Source organism: Hoplias malabaricus, chromosome 2, assembly GCF_029633855.1.
Source record: "Hoplias malabaricus isolate fHopMal1 chromosome 2, fHopMal1.hap1, whole genome shotgun sequence".
In the NCBI taxonomy this organism is placed as follows: domain Eukaryota; kingdom Metazoa; phylum Chordata; class Actinopteri; order Characiformes; family Erythrinidae; genus Hoplias; species Hoplias malabaricus.
In genome coordinates, this window is record NC_089801.1 from 53,718,168 (window position 1) to 53,744,634 (window position 26,467).

Genomic DNA, 26,467 nt, shown 5'->3' on the forward strand with positions numbered 1-26,467 from the left:
AAACTAGTCTCTGTAAAATGTGTTTTGTAATATACTACCATGATGGATGTAGTTTTGTTGATTCTTTGTGTCTTTTTGCACAAAAGAAATTAACTGCTAGAACTGCTTGTGTCTTTTTTATAATCTTACATTTTAGCAGATTGTATCACCAAATTGCAAACAGATATCTGGCACATACTGTATGTTTTGTGTCAGAAATTTGCTCTTCTACACCATTATGCATCCCAGCTTTCTCCAGATTCTGGGTGTAACGATATTCAAATTTACAGGGTAATATTTACCTTTATATATACATATATGATTCAGACAGCCAGGGTTACTTGCATCATAATTTTCCTGTCAGTTAGTAGGGTGGAGCTGTCAATCTGCATTGCAGGGGTGGATTATTTGGAGATAAGACGCAGGGACTATTTGCATATCCGTATTTCGTCACATTGTAAATGAAGGCAAATATGTAGCTTTACATCTAAACCGCTTCATTAGTGTATGTTTCTGTTGGAAAATTGTATTTGGATGAACTGAGAAAAGGCTTTATGGGTTTATTTAATGGGGCATTTAAAATACTGGGATAAACAAAACGTTAAGGCACACTTTTATGTTATGTTTTTCCCCCAATATGTAAAATAGCACTTGTTCACTTGTGTAAAAAGCAAGGTGTTCACTACGCAGTGCACTAGATATGGAGATTGGCGCTGTTTGGAGCAGTGCGCATGCGCAGCGATTTGCTGGTCGCCGTGTGTATGACGCTTGTGGAAGGTGGACTCTATGCCACGTCGGTCTGAGAGAGAGCTTGAGATAAACTCAGAAACACAGACTAACACTGCTGACTTCTCAACTTAATGTTCGCCTTTTCAACAGCAGATCCACAGGGAAAGATTGCTCTGTTCAGTGACTCTGCACTACATACAAGAAGAGCAGCTCATTGTAAACATTTCACACATCTTCAGCTTGTAGAGAAAGAGCAGCTTGGTGCTTCTCCTCTTCACCAGGATTGACTGATGTCTCTGACTGATGTGTGAGTATTTTTACCTCTGTATCTTCAAGAACAGACCTTCGGAGTTCACACAGAATTAAACTCATTGCTTTCACGGGTGTAAACACAGCACAGCGCTCTCCGACACACAACTCCGCGTAGCTACAAGTCGGTTAGCTCTGAAGCTAACCCCATTAACAAGCGAACTTACTCAGAGAAACTTTGTTTCCGTGTTTTATCAGTATTTCCAACCCACATCCGAGTGTTTTAAATACAACATTTTATTCAGTTACTTGCACATAGTCATGCTTTTATTAATGCCGAATGTGATTTTTAAACACGATGCTGATGCAGCCTTCTTATTATTCAAATTTCACGTTCCACCTTAAATGGTGCAGCTGTTAACAGTAACTGTTGCGCCTTTTTAAGGTGGAACGGGAAATTCGAGTAAGGACCCCAGTCTTCAGCGTCGACTCAACCCGAACCCGTTGAAAGTATAGAATAAAGTCAGCTACAGGTTGCATTGATAGTCTCATGCAAAGGCTGAAACCTGCTCAAACGACCTTAAGTTAAAAATTCCTCTACAGAAACATCTATATTGCGTTTTCAGCACATTCTGTAGGACCCAATTTCAGGTCATTAGCTAGATGGTCTGAACATTTTGGAGAAAAAGTAAATACCTTTAATTCCCATTATACATTACTTTTATAACATAAACAGTAGCTGTGCATTTTTTTATCTTAGTAGTTTATTTCATAGTTCATGTTAAGTAGAGCTTATTTTGCTTTATGATTGAATGTTTGCAATTTTTTTTAAAATCTGAAATGAAATTACCTTTTCTTGCTATACAGTGCCTTATGATGTGTGCTCATATAGACAAAATCCTGCAGGCGTGGAAATTAATTAACCAGTAAAAATCTCTGTTTTGTGCCACATGCTTTTAACCGTCCATTCAAATCATGATGGATAAAATCATGTTCTTCACGTTCCTTTACACATTAATGTCACATTTAAGGAGGTGATATGTGTTCTGATTTTGGTTGGTTGTTTTCTACAAATGACAGCCTAAGGTTTTAATTTTGAACACTGCATATACTTGAAGTGCTACTCTGTCATCTAGTTGTGGCTGTTGTCATGTTGACAGCACAGTTGTCTCTGATTGGTTCATCTCTGGTATGTCTAAGCTAAACGTACCTATTAAAAGCTTAAGACAATGTTCTTTATAATGTAGGCTAGAATTAAAATAGCTGCTCTTGTGATTTTGAAAGTTGCAAAATTTTGATTTTTTTTTAATTAAAAATAAACCAAATTTCAGCACTATAGCTGTATCTCCACTTTTAAATAATATTGTTCCTGACAGAAAAGCCACAGGTTAAGAGCTACACTTCTGACACTAAATCATCAAGCTGAAAACATGCCATGTTAACCTGAGACGTCTTGCATCATATTAAAGGACCTAGTTTTAGGTCCTAATTCCCGGAACAAAGTCATCATTCAGAACGGAACTACATTTTGATAGTGTTTAAATGAAGTGAAAGGCTGTTCTATTTTTTTCCCACTGACCTATTTATACCTTTGGCTATGCTTCGTGGGTATTTAGTTTATGTGTAAAAAAACATTTTCCCTAACACACACACAGAAAAAAAGGCAGTTGAGTTTAGTTGCGCATGTTTTTGTCCAGTTCCTCTTTTTACTGTATGTTGCTTTTCAGTGGCTGATAAACCACAGAGACTTAATTGTGCTAACTGCTATGTTTCAAACGTATAGTGAGACAACCAGTAAACACTTCATGAGTCGAACGTCACCAGAGTCTCACTTTAAGGCTGAACCATATGAACAAATATATTTGAGTGATTATACTCAAAAGGCACACCTGTTCATCCAATGTTTCTTCTAGGATTAACACTAGCAGTAGAGCTTTGATCCTTACTACAGTAACAGATTTTACTCTTCTTAGAACACTTTACACTAGACCTTGAAACATTTTCTGTGAGGTTTTGATGGTATTCAGCCATGAAAATGTTAGTGAAGGCAGTTACAAATGCTGAATAATTAGTTCTGGATCACAAACAGCACTTCAGCTCCATACTTGTATTGAATGGGGATGCATCACCCCAAAAGAGAGTGTTTATTTGGGTGGAAACAAATGTATTTAAAATGTATGTAGCTGTGATGTCTTGTAAACTAAATATGCTTTTAGAAGGTTATTTAATTTATTTAGTCTTAATTAAGTTACCCTTCATTTTTAACAAACTTATGTTGATGACATCTAGGTCTGCTCTGTTGTCCTTGCACATATTTTTCAACCTATTTGTCATTTTCAGATTTGCTTTGTCTTTCACTTAATACAGGAATGTGAATACACAGGCTGTATCACATGCACATTTAAAACAGGCAAAAGAGAGATCACCGCATGCGAGAGACAGACGGGCCAAGACATCAAAGCGTTTCTCACCACATCTGAAAAAAAAATCTTGTGGCTGCAATAACCAGATTGCCATTCGAAGGATTAGGGTTTAGTTACTTTGCACCTTGTAACACAAATTTGCATTGGCAATCATGCATTTAATCATCCATTTCACAATAAACTTTGCTGTCATTTAATTTCTAAAGACAATCTCTACCTCTCACTCACTCATTTGCTCTAGCTCTCTCTCAGAGTATTGTTAATTTACTTAATTGAATTTCCTCTGCAACTGTGAGGCTATAGGCTTTACACTTTAAACTTGTAAATGCCTGACACCCCACAAAAAATGACTGTTTGTGTACTGCCTTAGAAGCAAACAGGCACAGTGTTTTCAAAGTTGGGAAATTTACCATGGGAATTAACAGGTAATTATGGGAATTAATGGGAATAAAATGGGAATATTCAAAGCTAAAGGTGAGAAACTTACATATAGCTGGTAAAAATATACTGAACCATAATCTTGACTAAAATAATTAGTTATGATACCAAAACAGTTGAACAGCAAAGCCGCTCCTCAATCCCAGGCACATGACACATACACACTGAAGGGCTATTGAGACCACACCCCCTGCACTCCATCACATATACAGCATATTTCCAGATGATTTCTAGAAACCTGACACGCTTCACTACTGAAAGCATACATTAGGAACAAAGCACTACCTAAAGTCAGGTACGTTCTGACAAGATTTATATTTCTATTGACAGTAATAGCATTGAAAAATTTAAGCAACTATTAAATCAAGGTGTGATCTCACAGCTGTTTGCTATCTGGTAAATCAGAAAAGCTTAATGAGCAATTGCATTTAAGAGACTAGTTTACCAAGGCTAGCAAGAGGTTATCTTACCAAGGCTAGCATAGGCTAGCTACCTATATATTTTTGCCTTAGGGGGTTTCTGTAACCAAGAATTAATAGTTAGTAGTTATTTATTTAACATCTTGAAGACCACGAGCTTTAGTGTTTTTACACTTTGTCATTTTTTTCAACAGAAGAATGCCACATGCATCAACGATGACATCACATATGTCATAGTTATTTGTATTATACCTTCGTGTCTGCTGTTGACAAAAAAGGGTACATTGATAGTGTATGATATAGTTCCTTTAAATTATCCAATATTTCCTATTAATTCCAATAATTTCCCTTTTTTTTCTCCAGACTTTGGTTCTGATTAATTTATTGATGGATTGCTGTGGCGTTGCATGTTAGCCTCTGAGCTCCCATGTAAAACAAAAAAGAAAAGACTTCACCAGGCATATCTTGGCTTTAGGTGGTGTGAGAATGTGTACATTTGATTTTTCAGTTAACATTTAGATCTGAGATATGTTCTGGAAGCTCACCATTCTCTGTACATGTGACTCTCAAAACATTGGCACCTAGAGTATCACTATGGCTAAAAGCCAGTATTATGATAATAATTGACCAGTTGTAATATATAATAATATATAAAAATCTCAATGTCACTCTTTCACTGATGTGAAGATTCCAAGCTGTTCATTTTTGCTGTTCTTAGTCATAAAGGTTGCCATTTTTTGGGAAAAGCAATATTGCCATGAGCAAGTTTTTATTTTTTTAATTGCTTTTGTCACCCCCTACAAATCTGTCTCTCAAAATTATTCAGGTTGGTTGCCGGTGGTGCAGTGGGGCACAGATATATCTGGGACATTTCATGACTGTGCTGCCTTTCTAGTTTTAGTTACAATGTCCTAAGACCCTTTCACACATGCACGGTAACCCAGAACTTTTCCAGAAGTTACCTGGAGGAGCTGAATTTGTGAACGCAACTCTCCATATCAGTTGTACCAGACGTTACATTGACTTTATCCTGTCAGCTCCCTAGTACAAAGTTCAGGTGATGTCTGAGTGAGCATGTGTGAAAAGAGCTGGTAAAGTTCCAGAGTAGTAGGTACTGCCCCAATATTTCCAGGTATTACAGCACATCTGACGCTGCTGTGTGAACTAAATGTGTGAAACGGAAACTTCAGAAAATGTCCAGGCTTCATATGTGAAAGCAGCTCTAGTGAGGTCTGCTAGGGCTACAACTCACACTTTAATTATTCGTATGGTGTCCAGTCACACTAACAAAGATGATGAGGCAGCACAACCAGAACATGTCTCAAGGTTCTCAGATCCCTGCTCATCATGGAGCAGCTCACGTTCACGTCAGCCGGCACCCACTCCATTACTGCCCTGTGGGTGTAATAAAATTCTCAATTTAAAAAATCTGAATCATGTTCACATCCATTGCTTATTACTTTTTCCTTCTTAACTTTCTGTTGTCTGATTTGTGAGATTGTAGAATGCTGATCACGTGTTCCTTTCATGATTTTCAGAGCAGACAGGATGTTGGCATCCTTTGACCCTGCAATGCACACATGTATTTCATTTTGTCTAAATGTTATTTTCATATTTTGTTCTGTCCTCTGTCCAGCGGCCGGGCAGCGCTGGGCGAGGCCGTGAGGACGTGGTCACTAGGAGCTGCTGGGGTTGTGGTACTGGTTGACGTGGGAGCCGGACATGCCCGGGGGCCGCAGGGGTCCGAGTAGACAGCAGCTCAGCCGCTCGGCGCTGCCCTCCTTGCAGACTCTAGTGGGGGGTGGCCTCAGCAACGGCACGGGACCCAGGAGCAGGTATGACCTCAGATACTATGCAATACATAGTATAGTACAGGATACACCAGCCACAATTTACTCACCACAAGTCCCACCTTTTTATTATCAGAAATGATAAAAGGCTGAAAAAACCCCCCCAAAAAACATTGTGGTATTTGATGTGTATCGTTGAGCCTAAAATATCTCAAGATTAGCTTGTTTTATACTAGAAATCAGAAAGAAAGGTCCACAAGTTAAGACAAGTTGTGCAAAAAAAAAAGCCCATTAAAAATGCAGCATCTTTGAACATTGCACATATAGGAATTTAACATATTAATATTTTTAAAGCTAATTAATTGCTTACCAAATTGGCAATAACTTCATCCCATAATTCACACTTGTACAGTGTAGTGACGGGTTTGATAAGGCTAGTGTCGCTGCTATTGTGTTCAGACAGAAGATTGCATTTTATTTATGCTTAAATATGTTTTAAATATCATAACATAACTCTTACCTTTTTTTTCTTTTTTTAGTCATGAGCTGTGCTACAGTGTGAATTTTCTCCTCCATGACACCTATACGCCGCAAAAAACTCACACAAAAATAAAATAGAGATCTACCCAGATATTATAATAAACAAAAAAAATGTTCCCTTTTGCACTACACTTTTGTGCACACATTTAAATATCCATAATTAAAAGCTCCAATCTTAAAAAGGGACATTGCAATTTATTGTGAATATTAGCAGCAAATTGTCAGATTAATTGGTTATTTTTCTTTTTTTTTTTTTTTTATCAAGTGACATCCGCAGTTGTTTACTATTTCTGCATTCCTAATGAACTATAACCTAACACATTTTTCCATTAAATACTGATATGTATTGCCATGTAATATAAATTATGCATAGGGTTATTATATCTCAAAAATCAGCTGTGCTTGTGCAATAGGTTAAAAATTGCTATACGCGACGATAATGGTATGCGGGTTATTAAGCCAGTGTTCTTGTTGCCACAGATGATACTGGACGATTATGTAAACAGCAGGACCCTTCCTCCTGGTGTAGTTACCCTTTAAGTCAATTACTTTTCCACTAATTGTTTTGTCAAAGTGCCCCACTGTAGTCTACTGGCTTCTTCTCATTGTTGACATGTGGACAACCAAAGGGGGTTTTGCAGATTGTGGTCTGTGGCTTTGTGGTTAGAGAAACCATGCTGTAGTACATGGTGGGGATGGAAAAATGCACTGATTTGGGCTGTGCCCAAAATGGATTCCTACTCCACAGTTGGCATTGTGCTGTCCGGGGAGGCAGGGGTTGACTCTTATTTAATGATTACCGGTAAAATCGGACTTTGTACTATGATGCTTTGCTACCAGTCTTTGTCTTGAAACGATTTTGTTCACATTTGTATTTAGAAGTTTTTCTACTTTTAAAATCGCCAAAGGGAAAACATTTGCACATAGCCAGTAGCTCTTTGAACATATGTTGTTATTAGCACAACCATTTATCTTGGAGGAATATCATTGCATCTTTTAGCATATTCATAGCTTTATTACATAAGACTTTCCTATATGCAGCAATAGAACATAAAAGCACAGGTTTTAATTTGCTTAAAGTGAAGTGTAATTTGACTAAATATTTTAAACCAGACTGCATGTCCTGGGGAGTTCAATTTCCCTTGTTCTTACAAGATATACTTCCTCCCATTGGCAGAAAGTCTGGTGCTTTTCACTGCATGTCATTGGCCGAAACCACCTGCCTTATCAGAAAGAGACACTTCTTAAAACCAACACTTATACACTTTTAACATTAAGCATGACCATGTTTAATAAAGACCAGTGTTCACTAGATAGTGATGAGAATTTAGCCACCTTGTATATATCTGTATGAGAAATAAATCCTATTGAACTATGTATATATCAGTGTATGGTAGAGAATCAGAATTCTAATTTTTAATGAAACAAGTTTAAACACGAAAATGTAAAAACCCCAGGAGAGTAAGCTAGGGGCGACAGTGGCAAGGAAATGTTGTCAGGCAAAGCCAAGACTACTTTCCTAAAGAACGCAGACAATGGTGCCACAGGGAGCCTGCTATTAGTCTACAGATTAAGACGTTACTGAGTCAGGAGCCCAGTGAAAGTGAACACACCTGAGATTCTTCTCCAAAACGGTCTACGCTAAGTTCTGACTTTAAGGTTGGGTCAAATCACCATTTTAGTCTTTTTGTTAAGGTAATAAAATTAATTTAGTTTATTTCCCTCATTTTAACAAAATCCTTTTAATCAAACCATTGGGCTATTATGCACAAAAGTATAGATCTTTGTGTCATGTTCTGTTGTTTAACCAGCTTGATGTAGACAGACAATATTTTACTGTTCATTGGAGTGTAAAAATATTCAAGTCATATACTGTGTGCAGCAGACCTTAGTCTTCATAGTAGCATTTGTTTGTATCACAGTTTATAGTTGGGTGACAGTCAAACTGCTGTTAAAATCAGATATCAGCAAATTTAGTAATGAGTGCAAATCAGCAGCAAATTTTGCCTACTGATCTCTGTTTGGACAGAAAAGTTGTGATCAGAATGTGGCATAAATTGCACTTGGGATTCAATTCAGTATGTAAGGTATAGTGGTTTGCATGGAAATATAATATATTTCTTCAAGAGAAAATACAATTTTATATAATAAATATTAAGAAAATTAACCAATTATTTTGATTTAAATGTGCAGTTTGCTCTTTGAAGTGTATGTATTAATATTATTTTACTTAGAAAATGACCATTTTCTACTTATAGTTAGATCTACTTATAGTTAGATATGAAACTAAGGGCATTTGCATTTAAAAAAACTGAAATATAAATCACATACTTGTAGCCTGCAACAAGATGCAGTGGCTTGAAATGTGCTGGTAAAGTGCATTGAGCAATAATGGGAGACACTGAAAGAAGATAACTGTAGTTACCTAAACACTTAAACACAGATAACTCTCAGAGCAAGTCCTGTAGGAGTTCTTAAGGCCACAAGCTGCTGCTGCCATATTTGTATACTAATATAGATTCCACTGCCTAATATGACAGTTTATTTTTAGAACTCAGAGAATGTAACCATTGCTGATCAAAAGGGCTGGGAAACTAAAATATAGCTTTAAATCCATTTGTCATGCATAGAGAAAAAAACAATTCAGTGAAAATAATGACCAAAAAAAAAGGAAACGAGAGTGTTACACAGGGGGAGGTTGTTTCTATGAGGTTCTTTCTTTCCTGGAAGCAATTGTTTTTTACAAAACAGAATTAAAAGTGATACAACTTTTAATACAAATGCTGTTCTAGCTCAGTGACCCCTTTAACAAATGCGTGCATGTATATATTTTTGTGTCTGTAAATTCATTGATTTGATTTAATTTTATTTCATTATTATAGTAGCTTGTAACAATCTAGGTTTCTTATTTAAATAGAACTTTTGTTAGTACATTTTTTGGAGGTTTCTTTTGATGAATCATTACGTTAATTTCAGCTCCTGTATGCTTTCCTAAGAGCTCATGGTTTTAATAGGAGAAAGTGTGAATACTTAGGGCCAAACCTACCCCCTCTGAAAAAAAAGATTTTTCTATTTGTCTTGCTATTAGTGATGGTGAAAATTTATATATATATATATATATATATATATATATATATATATATATATATATATATATATAATAGATTATAGAAATAAATAAAATAAACGATTGCCTTTCAAATTATATGATGGCTCTGAAAAATGAATCATTCAAATTTTATAGGCTTTGGCTTTCCCCTACTGCATTATAAACTCACTCAAACCCTAAATAATATCTATGTTTCATGATTGATTTTTGCTTGATAACGATGATAAGCTTTGGGTAATGGAGCTCAATAAACTTTAATTTCTTTTCTCGGTTAGCACAGCCAGCTGCACGCTATCAGGTGCATATACACATGCTATTACAGTAAATGAACATAGGAGACCGCATGGAGTTGAGAACATAAACGAGACTATAATTGGTTTTATTCAAGTGCTTGTGTATGTATTACATATATATTAAATATGTTATAGTCTCCTGTTCACTCTGTGTTTTGGCGTGTATTTTGTCTGGTATGGTGACCTCCTGTCAGAACACAAGCGCAGAAATTCTCTCCATGTGCAGAGAGAACCCAGTAGGTTTTTCTTCACTCAAAATGAAGGGAGATGTTTTCCAGTTTGTTCCAGTTTCCTGTTCGTTGCCTGACGTGGTTATCCTCACACTAAATTATTTTCTACGCTTGCAAAATTTAAAATTGGATTCGACGCTATAGATCAGGCTGCTTCTCTTAAACACAGCCAATAAATAAAAAACTCCCAAGGGTGGGACTTTTTCCACCTTGCACCCAGTGTTTCTGGGTAGGCTTCAGACCCACCACGACCCTGAACTGGATAAACGATGACAGAATTAACGTGCAAAATTGAAAATTTTCTAGCTTTCCCACTGTTACAAGCACTGTTCTTAGCGTTCTAATCAAGTGCAATATGTTTACAGTCCAACAGTTTGGAGTGTTTATTTATTTATTAATTTATTATTTAAAACTCTTTTTAAACTTATTTTATCATCCTGCTTCTTTATATGCTTTAGGTGGTAATGCCCAAAGAATGTTTTCATGACACACACTTCTTTTTTCACATCACTTTTTTTTTTGGTAAGAATTTTTTTGTTCCAGTGCAATCTTTACTTGTGCATACTGGAGAGTGAGTGTGTGTGTTGGGGTTGGACATTGAAACTGAAACACCTGGTTTTAGACCACAATTTATTAGTATGGTGTAGGGCCTCATTTTGCGGCCAATACAGCATCAATTCGTCTTGGGAATGACATATACAAGTCCTGCACAGTAGTCCGAGGGATTTTAAGCCATTCTTCTTGCAGGATAGTGGCCAGGTCACTACGTGATTCTGGTGGAGGAGAACGTTTCCTGACTCACACCTCCAAAACACCCCAAAATGGCTCAATAATATTTAGATCTGGTGACTGTGCAGGCCATGGGAGATGTTCACCTTCACTTTGTTCATCAAATCAATCTTTCACCAGTCTTGCTGTGTGTATTGGTGCACTGTCATCCTGATACACGGCACCGCCTTCAGGATACAATGTTTGAACCATTGGATGCACATGGTCTTCCAGAATGGTTCGGTAGTCCTTGGCAGTGTTGCGTCCATCTAGCACAATTATTGGGCCAAGGGAATGCCATGATATGGCAGCCCAAACCATCACTGATCCACCCACATGCTTCACTTTGAGCATGCAACAGTCTGGGTGGTACGCTTCTCTGGGGCTTCTCCACACAGTAACTCTCCCAGATGTGGGCAAAACAGTAAAGGTGGACTCATCAGAGAACAATACCTGTTTCACATTGTCCACAGCCCAAGATTTGCGCTCCTTGCACCATTGAAACCGACGTTTGGCATTGGCATGAGTGACCAAAGGTTTGGCTATAGCAGCCCGGCTGTGTATATTGACCCTGTGGAGCTCTCGACGGACAGTTCTGGTGGAAACAGGAGAGTTGAGGTGCACATTTAATTCTGCCGTGATTTGGGCAGCCGTGGTTTTATGTTTTTTGGATACAATCCGAGTTAGCACCCGAACAACCCTTTCAGACAGCTTCCTCTTGCGTCCACAGTTAATCCTGTTGGATGTGTTTCGTCCTTCTTGGTGGTCTGCTGACATACCATGAGTTTGTATGGTCGGTTTTGTGCAATAGCTTATGCTGGATGAACTGTAAGTTAGGGCCTCTCTCAAATATATTTTAAGATATTTCCTCAAACAAAGGTTTGGATGTCATGTAATTTACATAGGTCAAAGGACTCAGGAGGGGAGGAAATGTACCAGCGTTGTGTTTGTTTCCTTTATGGCAGAGAAACGCACACGCCAACGCACCAAAATCTCTCAGTAGCACAGATAACTTGCACAAGCTACGGTGTAGACTCCACCTTGATTTAATGCAGAAACATAAATTGAGTGTGCTATGTAAATGCACACATTGCAGCTGAAAACTGCTGCTGTATCAGAACAAATGTTGGCTATTTGGGAATATTTCACTGTTGTGAGGATGTCGAAGTGCAGTCAGATATTTGTGAGAGTAAAACCACTCCAATGCATGAGAACTACGAGCAAGTAAAGCCCCTCTCAAATCCGTTTGTGCTCATATTTGGGTTTCCAGAGCAATGGATATGGAGTGATATTTCTGTTTTTTTGTGGCAATGCAGAGAGAGACTGGGTTAAACAAAACAGAGCTCCTAGGAGGATTTGGGGAAAAATAAATGACTATGGACATTGCATTCCCTCACTTGCTAGTCACCACTTCCTGTAATTGACACACTGCAAAAGATGTCCCGGTATGAAGTGGTTTACTGTGTATAAATATAAAAATATCAAATTCTAAAACCAAAGCAGACAAAGTTTACTGAATCTTCCTACATAAACAAACCTGACTGGTCAATGTGACATTTTAATTGGAGAATATGGAGCAAATGAACAATTATCATATTATTAAAAAGTTTTGAGTGCATTCCAAGGTAGTCTTGATGAACACTGTTAAGGTTATATTATACCCTTTGTTCACAGATAACATGGGATGGAAGGAAGTAAATACAAACATGATGATGATGATACCTTTTAAACTTCCACAAGCACTTGCAATGTATTTCGTGTGTCAGCCATTTCCCGTCCTCATTTCCCCAGTGGAATTTTCCAATACACAGATCCAGAGACACACAATGTTGAAATCCAAACAACTTGGATTTGTAATTTTCCTATGATTCATACTTGGCTGATATAGGTTCTAAAATTATCAACACAATTATGTTGTTAGACTTTAGTTTTGATTGTATGGGTAGATGTTTATAGTCTTCTATTTAAGAAAACTACTTATATCCTTAGAATTTTCACATTTCTTGAATAAAATGGTCTAACGCACACAGACACCATTATACTGCTGCAAAACACCATAGCTTGATTAATGCAAGATTTAGCCAGCATGTTCAGTCCTGGAGCACCTTAAAATCTGTCGTCCCCTTATCAGTGTTCTACTTTTGACAAATGAAAGAAATTCAGTAAATGCAGCAATGCACTCCATAAACAGAACTGATTTATACAAATCATTGTGAGAGATGGGGCATTCTCAAACTTTCCCAGGGTGCAGATGGGGAAAACCGAAAAGGAAACGTGCCTGGAAAAAAACAAGGTCTTTGGTGGCCTGCATTATTTGTTTTTTGAAGAGGTCACCATAGTTTGTTCCGTTCAGTCCATTTGTTCAGAACTGATGACTGAATAATCAATGATTGGTAGGTTATTTAACATAAATTAATTAATGTAATTTAATATAACTGCTTTTTGCTATCCCGCAGTAGCAGTTTCTTTTTTGTTTCAGAGTATCTTTTTCTTCATAAATCATATGAGACGTAGCTACATTTTAACCAGTGTATAAATACAGTATTTAGTTTTCAACACCAAACCCAATGTTGAGATATTTGTGACGTTGGTTAATTTTGTTAATTTTCAGATTTCTTTCTTTAGAGCTTTTGAGCTGTTGTAAAAAATGATAAACAATGAGACTTGGATGCACATTTCTATGTGACAAATTGCATCGCAGGTGACGATCAGTGGCAGAAAAATTTGTCTGTGAACCACCATCAACCAGTAGAGCACAAATGATGGCTGGATTTCTTTTTAGAAACAAGTGAAAATGACCCAGAACAAAACCTAGAAATCAGTACAATGTATGCACATGGATTGTAGCAGCATAGCTATAGAACATGATGAACTAAGGCAGCAATTATCCCAGGTCTATTGTAAAATAATGGATTGTTTCTATTGTCTCCAATTTAATTCTGTAATTTTCTGTACTATATTGACTGGGAATTATAAATAACAGAAAGGAAGGGGGGGAGCGGACTTGCTGTCACACAAACTTTGGGTGATTAACTAGATGCAATATTCTCTCCCAGAAACAAGACCACCACAACACACTACAACAGATTGTTTTCCAAATTTGACCCCATTTTCTTAATGGTCTTAATATAAGAATAACATGCTGGCTCTCTCCCTTCTTCTGCCCCACAGGAGCAGTAATTCAGTGGGTCTGTCAGCCCCACCCCTCACAACCCTGATCACACCAGAGCCTGTGAGGCACTCGCGCATCCCAGAACTTCCTCTGGACAGCAGCCTGCTGTTTGAGTTCCTACTCTTCCTTTACCTGCTGGTGGCACTCTTTGTGCAGTACATCAACATCTACAGGACAGTGTGGTGGTATCCTCACAGCCACCCTGCTGCCTCTACCTCGCTGGTACACATTACTGATCTTTACTTATTTATATGTAATGGTTAGAAATGGCAGTTTGTTCAGCACTCCTCCCAACATGGAATATTTTAATTATACTATGTAATAAACTTTGTAATTATGCACTTAACATTTAGTTATCACTTAGAGAGAGTTAATCTTTGACACATTTTTTTTGTAGAGCAACTATCAGGAAATATATCAAATTATTTAAAAATTATATTTGCAGACCTCATTTCCTGATATTTTAACTGTTTATCACCTGTGAAACTACAGGTGTTAAGACAAGTGTTAATGCTCTATGCCACCACATATGCTGTTGCTGTTCTAAAATACCACAGGCAATTTCTTTGACTCATTTGTGGCCCTATTTATAGTCATGGTAGACTTCATTTTACTTCCTCACTTAAGACATTTTAAAGAAATCAATCAAAGCATCAAATAATATTAATTGAGCCTTTTGATATAAAAAAAAAAAGCAAGAGACACATAATCCATCCATCCATTCATCCATTATCCACCGCTTGTCCGGGTCACGGGGGAAGCAGTCCAAGTAAAGAAACCCAGACCTCCCTCTCCCCAGTCACTGCTTCCAGCTTCTCCAGAGGCATACCAAGGCATTCCCAGGCCAGTCGAGACATGTAGTTTCTCCAGCGTGTTCTAAGTCTTCCCAGGGTGCCTCCTCCCCGTTGGACATGCCCGGAACACCTCACCAGGAAGGTGTCCAGGAGGCATCCGGACCAGATCAACAGGCTCCTCTCGATGTGGAGCAGCAGCTGCTCCACTCCAAGTCTCTCCCGGATGTCCCAGCTCCTAACCCTGTCTCTAAGGGAGAGTCCGCATTACTGCTGACGCTGCACCGATCTGCCTGTCATTCTCTCCATCTTTCCCTCACTCGTGAACAAGACCCCGAGATACTTGAACTCCTCCACCTGAGGCCGGAGCTCACTTCCAACCTGGAGAGAGCACTTTACCCTTTTCCGACTGAGTACCATGGATTTAGAGGTGCTGATTCTCATTCCTACCGCTTCACACTTGGATGGAAACAGGTCTTGGCTCAATGATGCTCACCAATGAGACCACCAAACCAGACACTTTCCGAAACTTGGCTACGCCGATAAATTCTGCCCATAAAAATTATGAACAGAAGCGGTGACAACGGCCAGCCCTGACGGAGTCCAACTCCAACTGGAAACCAGTCTGACTTACTGCCAGCCATACGAACCAGACTCCTGCTCTGTTTATACAGGGACTGGATGGCTCATAGCAAAGAACCCAGTACCCCATACTCTCAGAAATCCAATAACTGAACCCCACTCGGATTCAGATCAGCGGGGCCGTTCCTCACAATCACGCCCCTGCAGGTCTCACTGTCATTACCCACTTGAGCATTGAAGTCCCCCAGCAGAACAATGGAGTCCCCAGAATGAGTCCTCTCCTGCACCCCCTCTAGGGTCTCCAAGAAGGCCAGGTACTCTGAACTGCTGTTCAGTGCATAAGCAGAGCCCTTTCCCCAACCCGAATGCGCAGGGAAATTACCCTCTCGTCCACTGGCGTCCCACTCTTGCGCCTCTCACCCTGGGCAACTCCAGAGTGAAAGAGTATCCAGCTCCTCTCAAGGAGACAGGTTCCGGAGCCCATACAAGAACCAGTTTCAGTAACCAAGGATCTGAATGCCAGAGTCCCCGCCTTCGGCTGCCACCCGATCCACAATTCACCAGACCCTCATGCTATTTTTAAACCTGTTTTCATGGAACAAAAACCAATTAGGCGTCAAAATATTTTCTGTTCTAAATTCTGAGATGTGGTAAAATTCATGCTAACTGGTGTGGATAAATAAAGTTCTGTGCCAGATTTCTGTGGTTATATTGCATATTTTAAGTAGTACAGTTTTACTCCTTAATTTCCATATTTATTGAGGCCTAATTTGCTGTTTCTTTCTATTCCTAGAACTTCTATCTGATGGACTACCACCTGGCCATCTTCATTAGTGTGATGCTGGCCAGAAGACTAGTGTGGACAATCGTCTCAGAGGTTCATTACTTTTTTATTTTGTTTTGGGTCTTGAACACCATTTCCTAACAGCAAATCTAATATTTTTTATTCCAATAAAGACAATATTATTAATGCCCTACTAATAGAGAACAGACAATGTAGACAGGCATATTAGTCAAGGCAGTGGTCTGTAATGATTCACTCATGAGGCTTGAATGAAGTTGTCTTGACATGTTTTATGATGTGTCACTGATTGTTTCTTTTTGCCAATGTACATATAACAGGCCTCTCAGACGAACCCCTCATCACTGGTACAGTATGTACTTCTGATAGTTGCTCGGCTGAGTCTGCTGACCCTTTGTGGTTGGGTGCTGTGCTGGACCCTCGTCAACCTCTTCAAGACGCACTCAGTACTTAACCTGCTCTTCCTGGGCTACCCGTAAGCAGATGCTAATTCTTCATCAGTACTCCTACAAATGCTTTATAATACAAACTCGTACTTTGCAGCCATTCAACAGATAGCTCTATAGAATTGTTTCTAGATGGGAAAGGACTAAACTGACATTAAAGTCAGGCTAAACAAAGTGTAATGTACATCTAGTTTTAGCTGTTCTTTAGCCCTTAATCAGTTGTGTGTGACTCTAAAATGCTCTTAAAACTCCAATAAAGCAGCTGTGTATGATACACTCATACACACACTACTATTGTAACTGCTGTGCTGAGAATGATCCACCATTCAAATTGTATCTTGCTAACAGCATTGTTTTCTTCTTTTTTGAGTATATAATTATTTAGTGTGTATTTATACTTGTAATCTGGTTCCCTAGGTCTGGACCAAACAGGAAAATAATACATTGGTACGTTTTGGTCATGTTCACACTGACAAATTAGCAACCAAACTGAAATAAGGTATAGAATATAGCCGCAAGCAGCAATTCCCGGGGTCCAAGCTAGTATTTGCTGGTAGATGAACAAAGCGCCAGCATATGAGCTTTCCCGAGAGAGAAGGGGATTTTTGGGGAAGTTTGTGTAGTGTTTTAAAGGTGGGCCTTGGTGTTCTGTAGAGATGTAGCATGAGATGGAGGAGTAGCAGTTGACGGAGAGAGCATAGAGCACAGAAGTCACTCTGGAGTTGCACACTGGTTTCTCACCCTAATGTTTAGGACCCCCAAACAGCAGATATGATGTGGAGTCGCTTGTACTGGAGTCTGTCATCAGTAGACACAGGACACTGTCTGGTGGATGTATTAGGTTGTGCTCCATCAATCCAGCAGTGATGCTGAGGGATTTAAAACTCCAACACCTAAGTCATACCTGCTGTATGGGTGTCCAGACCATTGAAGACCAGGGTGAAAGCGAGCAATATTTGCAGAGCAAGAGGTTACCATATGACATTTCCTAAAACAGGAGCCACACTTTAGGATAGATTTTGTAGTGCTTTTAAATGTGATCCTTGGTGTTCTGGTGTCTCAGTGGAGCTGGGTTGTAAGAGGGAGATGTAGTGGGTGAATTTATGGTCTGTAGACAGGTGAGGGTTGGACTTGGGTTACAGAGACAGCACAGAGCACAGAACTCACTCTGGTTTTTCACCCTAAATTCTGACCCAATGTTCAGGACCCCCACAAAGCAGGTATGACTTAGGTGGTGAATAATTATCAGCACTGCAGTAACACTGACATTGTGGTGATATGTCAGTGTGTGTAGCACTCTTATGAGTAGATCAGACACAGCAGTGCTGCAGGAGATTTTAACACCTGTGTCCACTCACTGTCTACACTGTGACCCACAGCTACCTTGTTGGTCCAACTGATAGATGTAAAGGCAGAAACTGTAGGTAATCTGTTGCAGCAGAAGTTATGCTGATTGTCCTGTAGTCATTCATCAGTGGCCACAGGACAGTGTATGCTGGAGGACTATTCTCAGTCCAGCAGTGATACTGACTGCTTCAAAACTTCAGCACATAAATCATACCTGCTGTGTGGGTGTCCTGGCTATTGAGGATCAGGGTGAAAGGGAGCAATGAAAGTATGCAGAGCAAGTGGTACACCTATTTTATTGGTCCGTCTTATAGATATAAAATCAGAGAAGTAGCTCATACATTCTCAGCACTGTGGTTATATGTCAGTGTGTATTGTGCTCTTATGAGTGGATCAGACAGAGCAGTGCTGCTGGAGATTTTAAAACCTGTGTCCACTCACTGTCCACAGTGTTACACCTACCTTGGTGGTCCACATTATAGATAAAAAAGACAGAGACAGTAGCTCATAAATTCTCAGCATACCTGCTCTGTGGGCATCCTGACCATTGAAAAACAGGGTGAAAGGGAGTAATGAAAGAATGCAGAGCAAGAGGTGGACCCCTCTCTGTAATGTTAGAACTAAAAAGTGCTCCTGTGGACAGTATAGCTGAATACATGGACACTGAAAGTAGAAATAAAGAGGTGGTCATAATGTTAGGGTTAGTTGGTGTAGATCTGCATTCAGGTGTCTGTGTCTTCTGGCCTTCTCTGACTGGCAGAGAGGAGGGGAGAGGTGAAAGTCTGTGTGTGAGGAGGAGAGGGAGGGGTTGAGGGGGTATTCTGCATAACGGAAAGAAGTCTGCAGGCATAGATGAGGTGTAATGGAAATATATTTGATCAAGAACTAGTCTCTGGATAAGAACCCAACATGGACATATGTGGTATCATGAGAATCGTAAGAACCTGAACCTTAATAATTGTAAAAAAAAACGTGAACCGTTCATTACTATGTGATTGCAGCCTCTGCTTAAAATCTGCTATGGAGCTTCCTTTTAAAATTTCGCACAAAAACAGCTGTAACTCAAAAAAGCTTTAGCCATATGTTATAAAAATGAACAAGTTCTTTTCCCATGGTCTTCAGAATATATCTATGTCATCTTGCTGGTACTGCATCTCTAGGTGGCAGTATAATCAATAATAATAAAAAAAACCTATGCGATCAGTTTCTGTGTAATTGTAGCGCCCCATGTCTGTGCAATTTGGTCACATTTGGCATACTACTTCAGAATACTGACATACACGTGTGTACGAAGTTTTGTTTGATTTGGGCCAAGTTTGTTTGAGTTATAGCTGAAAGAGCGCATCACGCTACACCCATGCATATTTGTTGAATGCTATAACAGCGTTTAAAAGTTCAACATTTTTTTGATAATTATTTACCTACAGTCTATACAGAATTCAAAGACACCTGTTGTATATTGATAAGACGAATTTCCAGGGAGGAGTTCGAAAAGCTCAATTTTTACATACCTGACTATTGTGGATTTTTTGACAATAGTTGTAATTGCAAAGTTGTAAGACACTATGCAGAGTATTTAGTAAAGCAAATTGCTTGTCAATATGACTAATTTTCGCTGAGATATTCCATATTTCCACTTTGAAAATTTGAATTGCGTCCCCTAGTTATGAAATCAGTTATGAAATTATGACATATTTTTATGTGTTTAGGGAGTGATGCCATGGACATATATGCAAGTGTCATGATGATAGGACCTTGTTAAGCTCGTCAAACAGCAGCTGAAATCTAATTGGCCGATGGCGGCCATGTTTTTTTTTTTTTAATATGACATCATTGGCATAAAATCTGATTCAGGATATCTTCCACTACACGCATACCAATTGGCATGTCAAAAGGACAATCTTGTGAAACGTAACAAATTATTTGTTGTTATAGCACACCCTAGGCTTGCAGTTGCTCAACAAAGTACTCATATCTTCCAACCCTTATAGGGATCAAACATGTGAAGTATCGTAACATTCGGGGAAAGCGTTTGCGAGTTATAGCTGTATTTGTCTGATTTTTGGAATGCGAGCTCCACCCCTGTAATTGGGCAGAGTCTCGAAGCCGAGAAGTGATGAAATTCCAACTTTTTTTTTGATAATTATTAAAGTTCAGGTTCTTAGGAATCTGCTGATACCACATATGTCCATATTGGGTACATTTCCAGGGACTAGATCAAATGTGTGTGATTTTGCATATTATGCAAATTAGTTCAAAATCTAAGTAGGCGGAGCTTATGGGTTCTTTGGGCTCTTTTGTAGGGTCTGACCTGAGGAATCAGGGGAAAAAAAGAATTTCGTCTCTACACCACATGGGGTAGGAGATACAGGCGGCAATGTGTTCTGCATCGCTATAGCGCCACCATCAGGCTGATCAGGCTAATTCTTTGCGCCTGAGTAGCGGGAGGGTTTACTACCAGCTGACCAAACAACAAGTCTGTAGGACTTACGGTTTGGGCTGCCCATCGTGTTTCATCGGAGAAAAAGAAAAAGAAGAAGAGGAAACCGATCAAAAACAATAAGGCTCCAGCACGGGCAGTGTTTGGACCCCTAATAAATATATAACACTGGCGAAACATTATACATCAGTTCTAATTATACATTAGAAAACAATTTATAACTGAGGTTTGACACCCTCTCAGTTTAAAATCAATGGGATTTATATTTCAGAGTCATTATTTGCATGAGCCAAGACTAAACACATAAGACATATGACAGATAAACTGACCACTTTACACTGAACCATCAAGATGACCGTGCACCACAATTCATGGTTTTGTCTTCTGACATTAGAACTTTTTCTGCAGCATTGAAAAGAGTTTAAATCATTTGTTCTAAACCAAGGATTGTATTTGCTAGATTGTGATTAAATATATAATTTTTTTTTTTAAAGTAACCTAACACCAAAAGAACACCTAACACTTTCATAATGTGGCTGTATGTAAATGACTTGCATAACAAAGGAATAAACATTGTTTTAACTATTAAAGAAGAATGACAGGGATGTAAGTATTTGGCCTTTAAGATTTAAAGCTGCCAACTAATTGCTTTTTACAGCTCAAACTATGTGGTGAGATCCAGACACTTCGGGGAACTCCCATATCTTCTGTTGGAATTTTGTTCATGTGACACAGGCTTGTAACTGTGTGTGTCACTGTATAAAGTGGTGACAAAAATATATTTTTTTTGTACATATAAATACACATTAATATTGTAAATAACAAATAAACACATCCGTCAAATTTATATTATTTTATTATATTAATAAAAACTAGTCACAGATAATACCGTTAAACACAATTAATCTTGATATAGTGTATCTAGAATTTTTCTGATTAAAGCAACTGAAGGTAGAGTTGTTACTGTAAAATTACAGCAGGGTTGTGCAATGATTGTGATTGTTCACTCCCCTGTAATAGGGAGATTAGAGCATCTGTTGTTGCTATTCTGAGTTTAGTGCTGCAGAAACTGAACTATGTATCTTTTGGAGGACTGTAGGGAACCACCTCCCCCTTGATTTCAAGTGAATTACACTCAGTGAGGACAAGGAGCAAAAATACCTCATCTTTAAAGGAATACTATGGAAGACTTTTTTTTTTGTTCTTTTGTTTTTTTACTCCTGTGGCTCCCCCTAGTGTAACTCATTTTTACAGCACTGTATTGAAATCAATAGGGATGGAGGGTATCCTACCCTCCTCCATAAGTTACACTGTGCAGTTTCTGAAGTGAGGCGCTCGGAGTAATAACAACAAATGCCAAATCCTCCCTATTTTAGCTTAGTGAAGCATCACAATGATTCTGAAGCTGTAATTTTAAGGTAAGAATATTACGTAGTGTTCCTTTAAAGCAATGTATATTGTTATAGCAATATGTGACTGAATTAAAAAATCATTCAACATCATCAAAGAAACGATAATCACTGTCTTGTGCCAACTACACTGCAGTCTCAGATTCTTGCCCTCATTACTGCTTTGAATTTCCATTGTGGTGTTGCTTTTTTAGATTTCTGCTCATTAATTTATTCAGTTTTCCCACAAGCAATGTCCAGTATGGAGATGTCCTACATTTTCATTGTTACTGATATTGGTGGTATTGCCAGAATCAGCACTGTGTTATAATGAGCATCTTGTTTACTGCAACTTTAGTAGTAAACAAATAGACTGTGAAAGTAGCTGGGAAAACACATAATTTAAAACGTGTGTATATAAAAGAGAGAGCTATGATTTAAGAGGCAATCCGGAGTGTGGATAAAGGCTTATGCCACATCCATGTAAATTTATGTTTTATAAATGCTTGACCCTTCTCTATTAACTCAGTTTACCTTTACTCTCTTTTCTCTTTCAGGTTTGGTGTGTATGTGCCGCTGTGTTGTTTCCACCAGGAGGGCCGAACACAGCCGGCTCAAAGCGACTGTGGCTTTTCAGAGCAGGAAGGAGCAGACAGCTCTCTGCTTCGGCCAAAGGACTTCCTGGCGCTCCTGCGCGAAAACTTGCGAGAGCAGTTCTCCAGCCCCACCCAGGTCCCTGCCCACACCTGCCCCCCCTCACCTGAGCTTATACGCAACGAGGTAGAAGAACTCAAGAGTGACTTTAACCGCCGAATTAAAGAAGTGCTCTTCAACTCGCTTTTCAGCGCATACTATGTAGCCTTCCTGCCACTTTGTTTCGTCCAGGTGAGTACTCACGCATGTGGCTCATGGCTGTATAGACAGAAACAGGAAGCGGTCAAACCTCATGCCACGCAGTCTTTTACAAATGTCAAGTGCCAGATCAAACTGTACAGGTTTTAGAAAAGTATTGTAAATATTACAGATAATTAGAAAATTGTATACATGGACACTATGTATTTATGCCAGGCTTGACATTTGTATTTCTTTGTATTTGTATTACTTGCCAAGGTTGTATTTCATTGATTGTTTCATAGTCAAATAGATTTTACTGAATATGAAACTGCATTACTATGCAAATATATATTAAATATAATTGTTAAATGCTTGGCGCGGTGGAGCAGCAGGTAGTGTCGCAGTCACACAGCTCCAGGGACCTGGAAGTTGTGGGTTCGATTCCCGCTCCGGGTGACTGTCTGTGAGGAGTTGGTGTGTTCTCCCCGTGTCCGCGTGGGTTTCCTCCGGGTGCTCCGGTTTCCTCCCACAGTCAAAAGACACACGTTGATAGGTGGATTGGCGACTCAAAAGTGTCCGTAGGTGAGAATGTGTGTCTGTGTTGCCCAGTGAAGGACTGGCGCCCCCTCCAGGGTGTATTCCTGCCTTGTGCCCAATGATTCCAGGTAGGCTCTGGACCCACCACGACCCTGAACTGGATAAGCGCTTACAGATAATGAATGAATGAATGTTAAATTCTTATTCTTATTCTGTTCTATTTTTATTTACTTTTTATATAAAAGCGTATAGACACTGGCTTTGAGGTATTTCCTGCAATCCTTAGCAAGATAAATATATGCACCACAATTTCTAACTGTATAATCTTTGTGGCATTCGCTGTTCTAAACTGTCTGAAATATAAATATAGCTGTGACCAACTTTCTATGCGATATCAGACAGCCCGTTTCCATGTAAATTGTATCTGCGGAAACAGATATCTAAGCCGTGTCTGTGAATCCTCTCCAGAATACACAGTACTACGACATGCGCTGGTCCTGTGAGCATTTGATCATGGTTTGGATCAATGCGTTCGTCATGTTGATGAGCCAGCTCCTGCCGCCCAGCTACTGCGACCTGCTGCACCGCTCAGCTGCTCACCTGGGTCGATGGCAACGGCTCGAGCACGGCTCGTATAGCAACGCGCCGCAGCATGTGTGAGTAAATCTCTATAGGCTTGATCAGCTATGCCATATGTGATGTCCGAAATTGTAAATTCAAATTTAATCAAACATGGGTGATAATATTTATGAAAACAATAGCCTGTGTGTGTTTTTGACGTATTTTTATGGTAAAAGCTGAAAATGAAAGTTGTCTAGCATTTTGGTTTGGAGAGTTGGCTCTTTTCTGTGCTGAAAATATGCACTTTGTACGTTTGAGAAAAATAATTTCAGGAATTAAATTAATATTCCAACTTCAAATCAAGCATTTGGAAATAACAAATTAGTTCCTAATTAGGAGATTGAATAACTTTGAAATCATTGTGATAACATTTTGCCCAAATTTTTAAAATTAAAACTGTATCGTTCATTTTATTCTGATAGCATATTTTGTGTTGTTTCTCAGGTGGTCTGAGGGCACAATCTGGCCACAGGGGGTCCTGGTGCGACACAGCCGCTGTCTATACAAGGCCGTTGGGCCATATAACGTGGCCTTGCCATCCGATGTCTCCCACGCCAGGTTTTATGTGAGTAGCTCGTACACATGCTCCGTGGTTGAAGGTGCTGGAGCCATTTACATTACAAACACGTTTCAGTTCTAAGCGACAGTTAATAGCAAAGTCAGAAAATAATTGTGACTTGCTCTTGTGGTTTTTAAGTTTTGGTGTGTTCATTTAACATGTGGTTAACTGTAGCCTCAGTGCAACTCATTTACATTTTACGGTGACATTTTTAGGCACATGGTGGACATTTGTGTGAAACTGAGTTGAAATCTTCAGCTGTAGTTTAAGACGATTTCTGAAGCATTTATGAAATACATACCATCGGACATATTAGACCAGGACCTTTTTTCTTCAAGATGGTAACTTTAAAAGAAGAACCAAAAATTTGGATAGTTATGGGGCCATTCTTGATGAGACTTTGACACATTGCAGAGGACAGCTTTGAAAAAAGGGGAAAATTAAAAAATAAATGAAATAAATAGCCTTGTTTTAACAGTGACAATATACTAAACATCACAGTGCAAATCCTTACACAGTAGAGAACATTTCAATATGTTTGTTACTGTACAGTTCTTGAATATACTCTCATTAATTCAGGAATATGTAAAGCTCCTAAGGGGAATGTATGTTCATGTATGTAGAGTAATGTCTGACCTCTCTCAGTATTGAAAACGACTGAATATTAGTATGTGTGTTGTCACACCTCTGAGGCACCACATGCTAACAACTTGACAGATTCTTAGTATAGGCTTGTTAGATCGTGCCAAAGTGATATTGCCATATTTCACTCGGCGCCATCACACATCTCACAATGTAGTGTTTGAATTGACATCAGCTTTGAAAAGTCCTTTCTGATTTTCACTTTGAGATTTCATCATTTATGCTCTGTACCCAAAACATCAAGTTCTTTAACAAGATATTTTTAAAAATAATCATATCCTCACTTTCCCCCATCAGTTCCTGTTCCATAAGCCATTGCGGATCCTAAACCTGTTAATCGGGATTGAGTCGACCGTGGTGCTCTATCAGCTGTATTCTCTGCTGCGCTCTGAGCGTTGGAACCACACGCTGTCGCTGGGCCTCATCCTCTTCTGCAACTACTATGTGCTTTTCAAGCTGCTGCGGGACCGTATAGTGCTGGGCAAAGCCTACTCCTACCCCCTCAGCAGCAACAGCCTGGGTCTAAAGTCACAGTAAAAGCCCCAGCCAGGAACTTTGGAGGAAAACAGCGTGCCAGAAAAGGAGTTAAAGGACTGTGAACTCCAGCTGTTTATTTTGATACGGTTCTATTTTCATGCAATGTTTATCTATTTAAAGAAATATTTTATTTTGTATACTGTTACACGAATGAACACAGGGCATTACGTTTTTTTGTGACGTGATGTCGTTTCCTCCCCGCCGCAATACAACAAAAAAAAAAAGAGAGGGGGGAAAACTGTCGCAGCTGGGGAGGAGTGCCGAGGCCTTGTAGCATGCGTCTCACGCAACGTCCAAATTTCTGCCAAAGATGCTCTTAAACAGGCAGCCGGTCAAGTCCCGAGAGAGTCTCAAATGACCAATCATGACGGAGGATTGAGGAGCAGATGGAGTCCAGTCCATTGCCTGTATAGTGAATGCTGTATCATTTTCATTTTCATTACTGTATTTTATAATCTGTTTATAGCCTGACATAGGGGCATTTTATCAGACCAACCCCCAGCTCCAGAAACAACAGAATGATGCTCCTTCAGGTCAGGTTTTTTCTTTTGTTTGTTTCTTTGTTTATGGCGCGCTTTAGCTGAAGCGACTCTGTTTTCCGTTTTATTCATGTCTTTCTCTGTGCCAAATCCCAGGATGCTGTGGGAGCCTTTCTTGGTAATTTGGTCCAACATTCTTAATGGGCGTGGCCACACTGATGCTGGTTGGGGCCCATGGTCTGTCAAGCTTGCAGTATTTTTCAAACAATGCAACATTATTTCAAAATGCCATGGCATCTGGAATAAACAGAAATGGTTGAATT

The 26,467-nt window shown here is 39.2% G+C and overlaps 1 protein-coding gene across 1 annotated transcript; it reads left to right on the top strand.

Annotated features, from left to right (window-relative positions):
- Positions 1–721: 721 nt before the first annotated feature.
- Positions 722–26,467, top strand: tmem39a (transmembrane protein 39A). Its single transcript, XM_066659279.1, has 9 exons — positions 722–1,015; positions 5,874–6,072; positions 14,139–14,361; positions 16,306–16,389; positions 16,635–16,789; positions 22,493–22,820; positions 23,775–23,962; positions 24,372–24,492; positions 25,426–26,467. Exons 2-9 carry the CDS (start codon positions 5,960–5,962, stop codon positions 25,663–25,665), a joined length of 1,452 nt encoding a protein of 483 aa, XP_066515376.1. The 5' UTR covers positions 722–1,015; positions 5,874–5,959; the 3' UTR covers positions 25,666–26,467.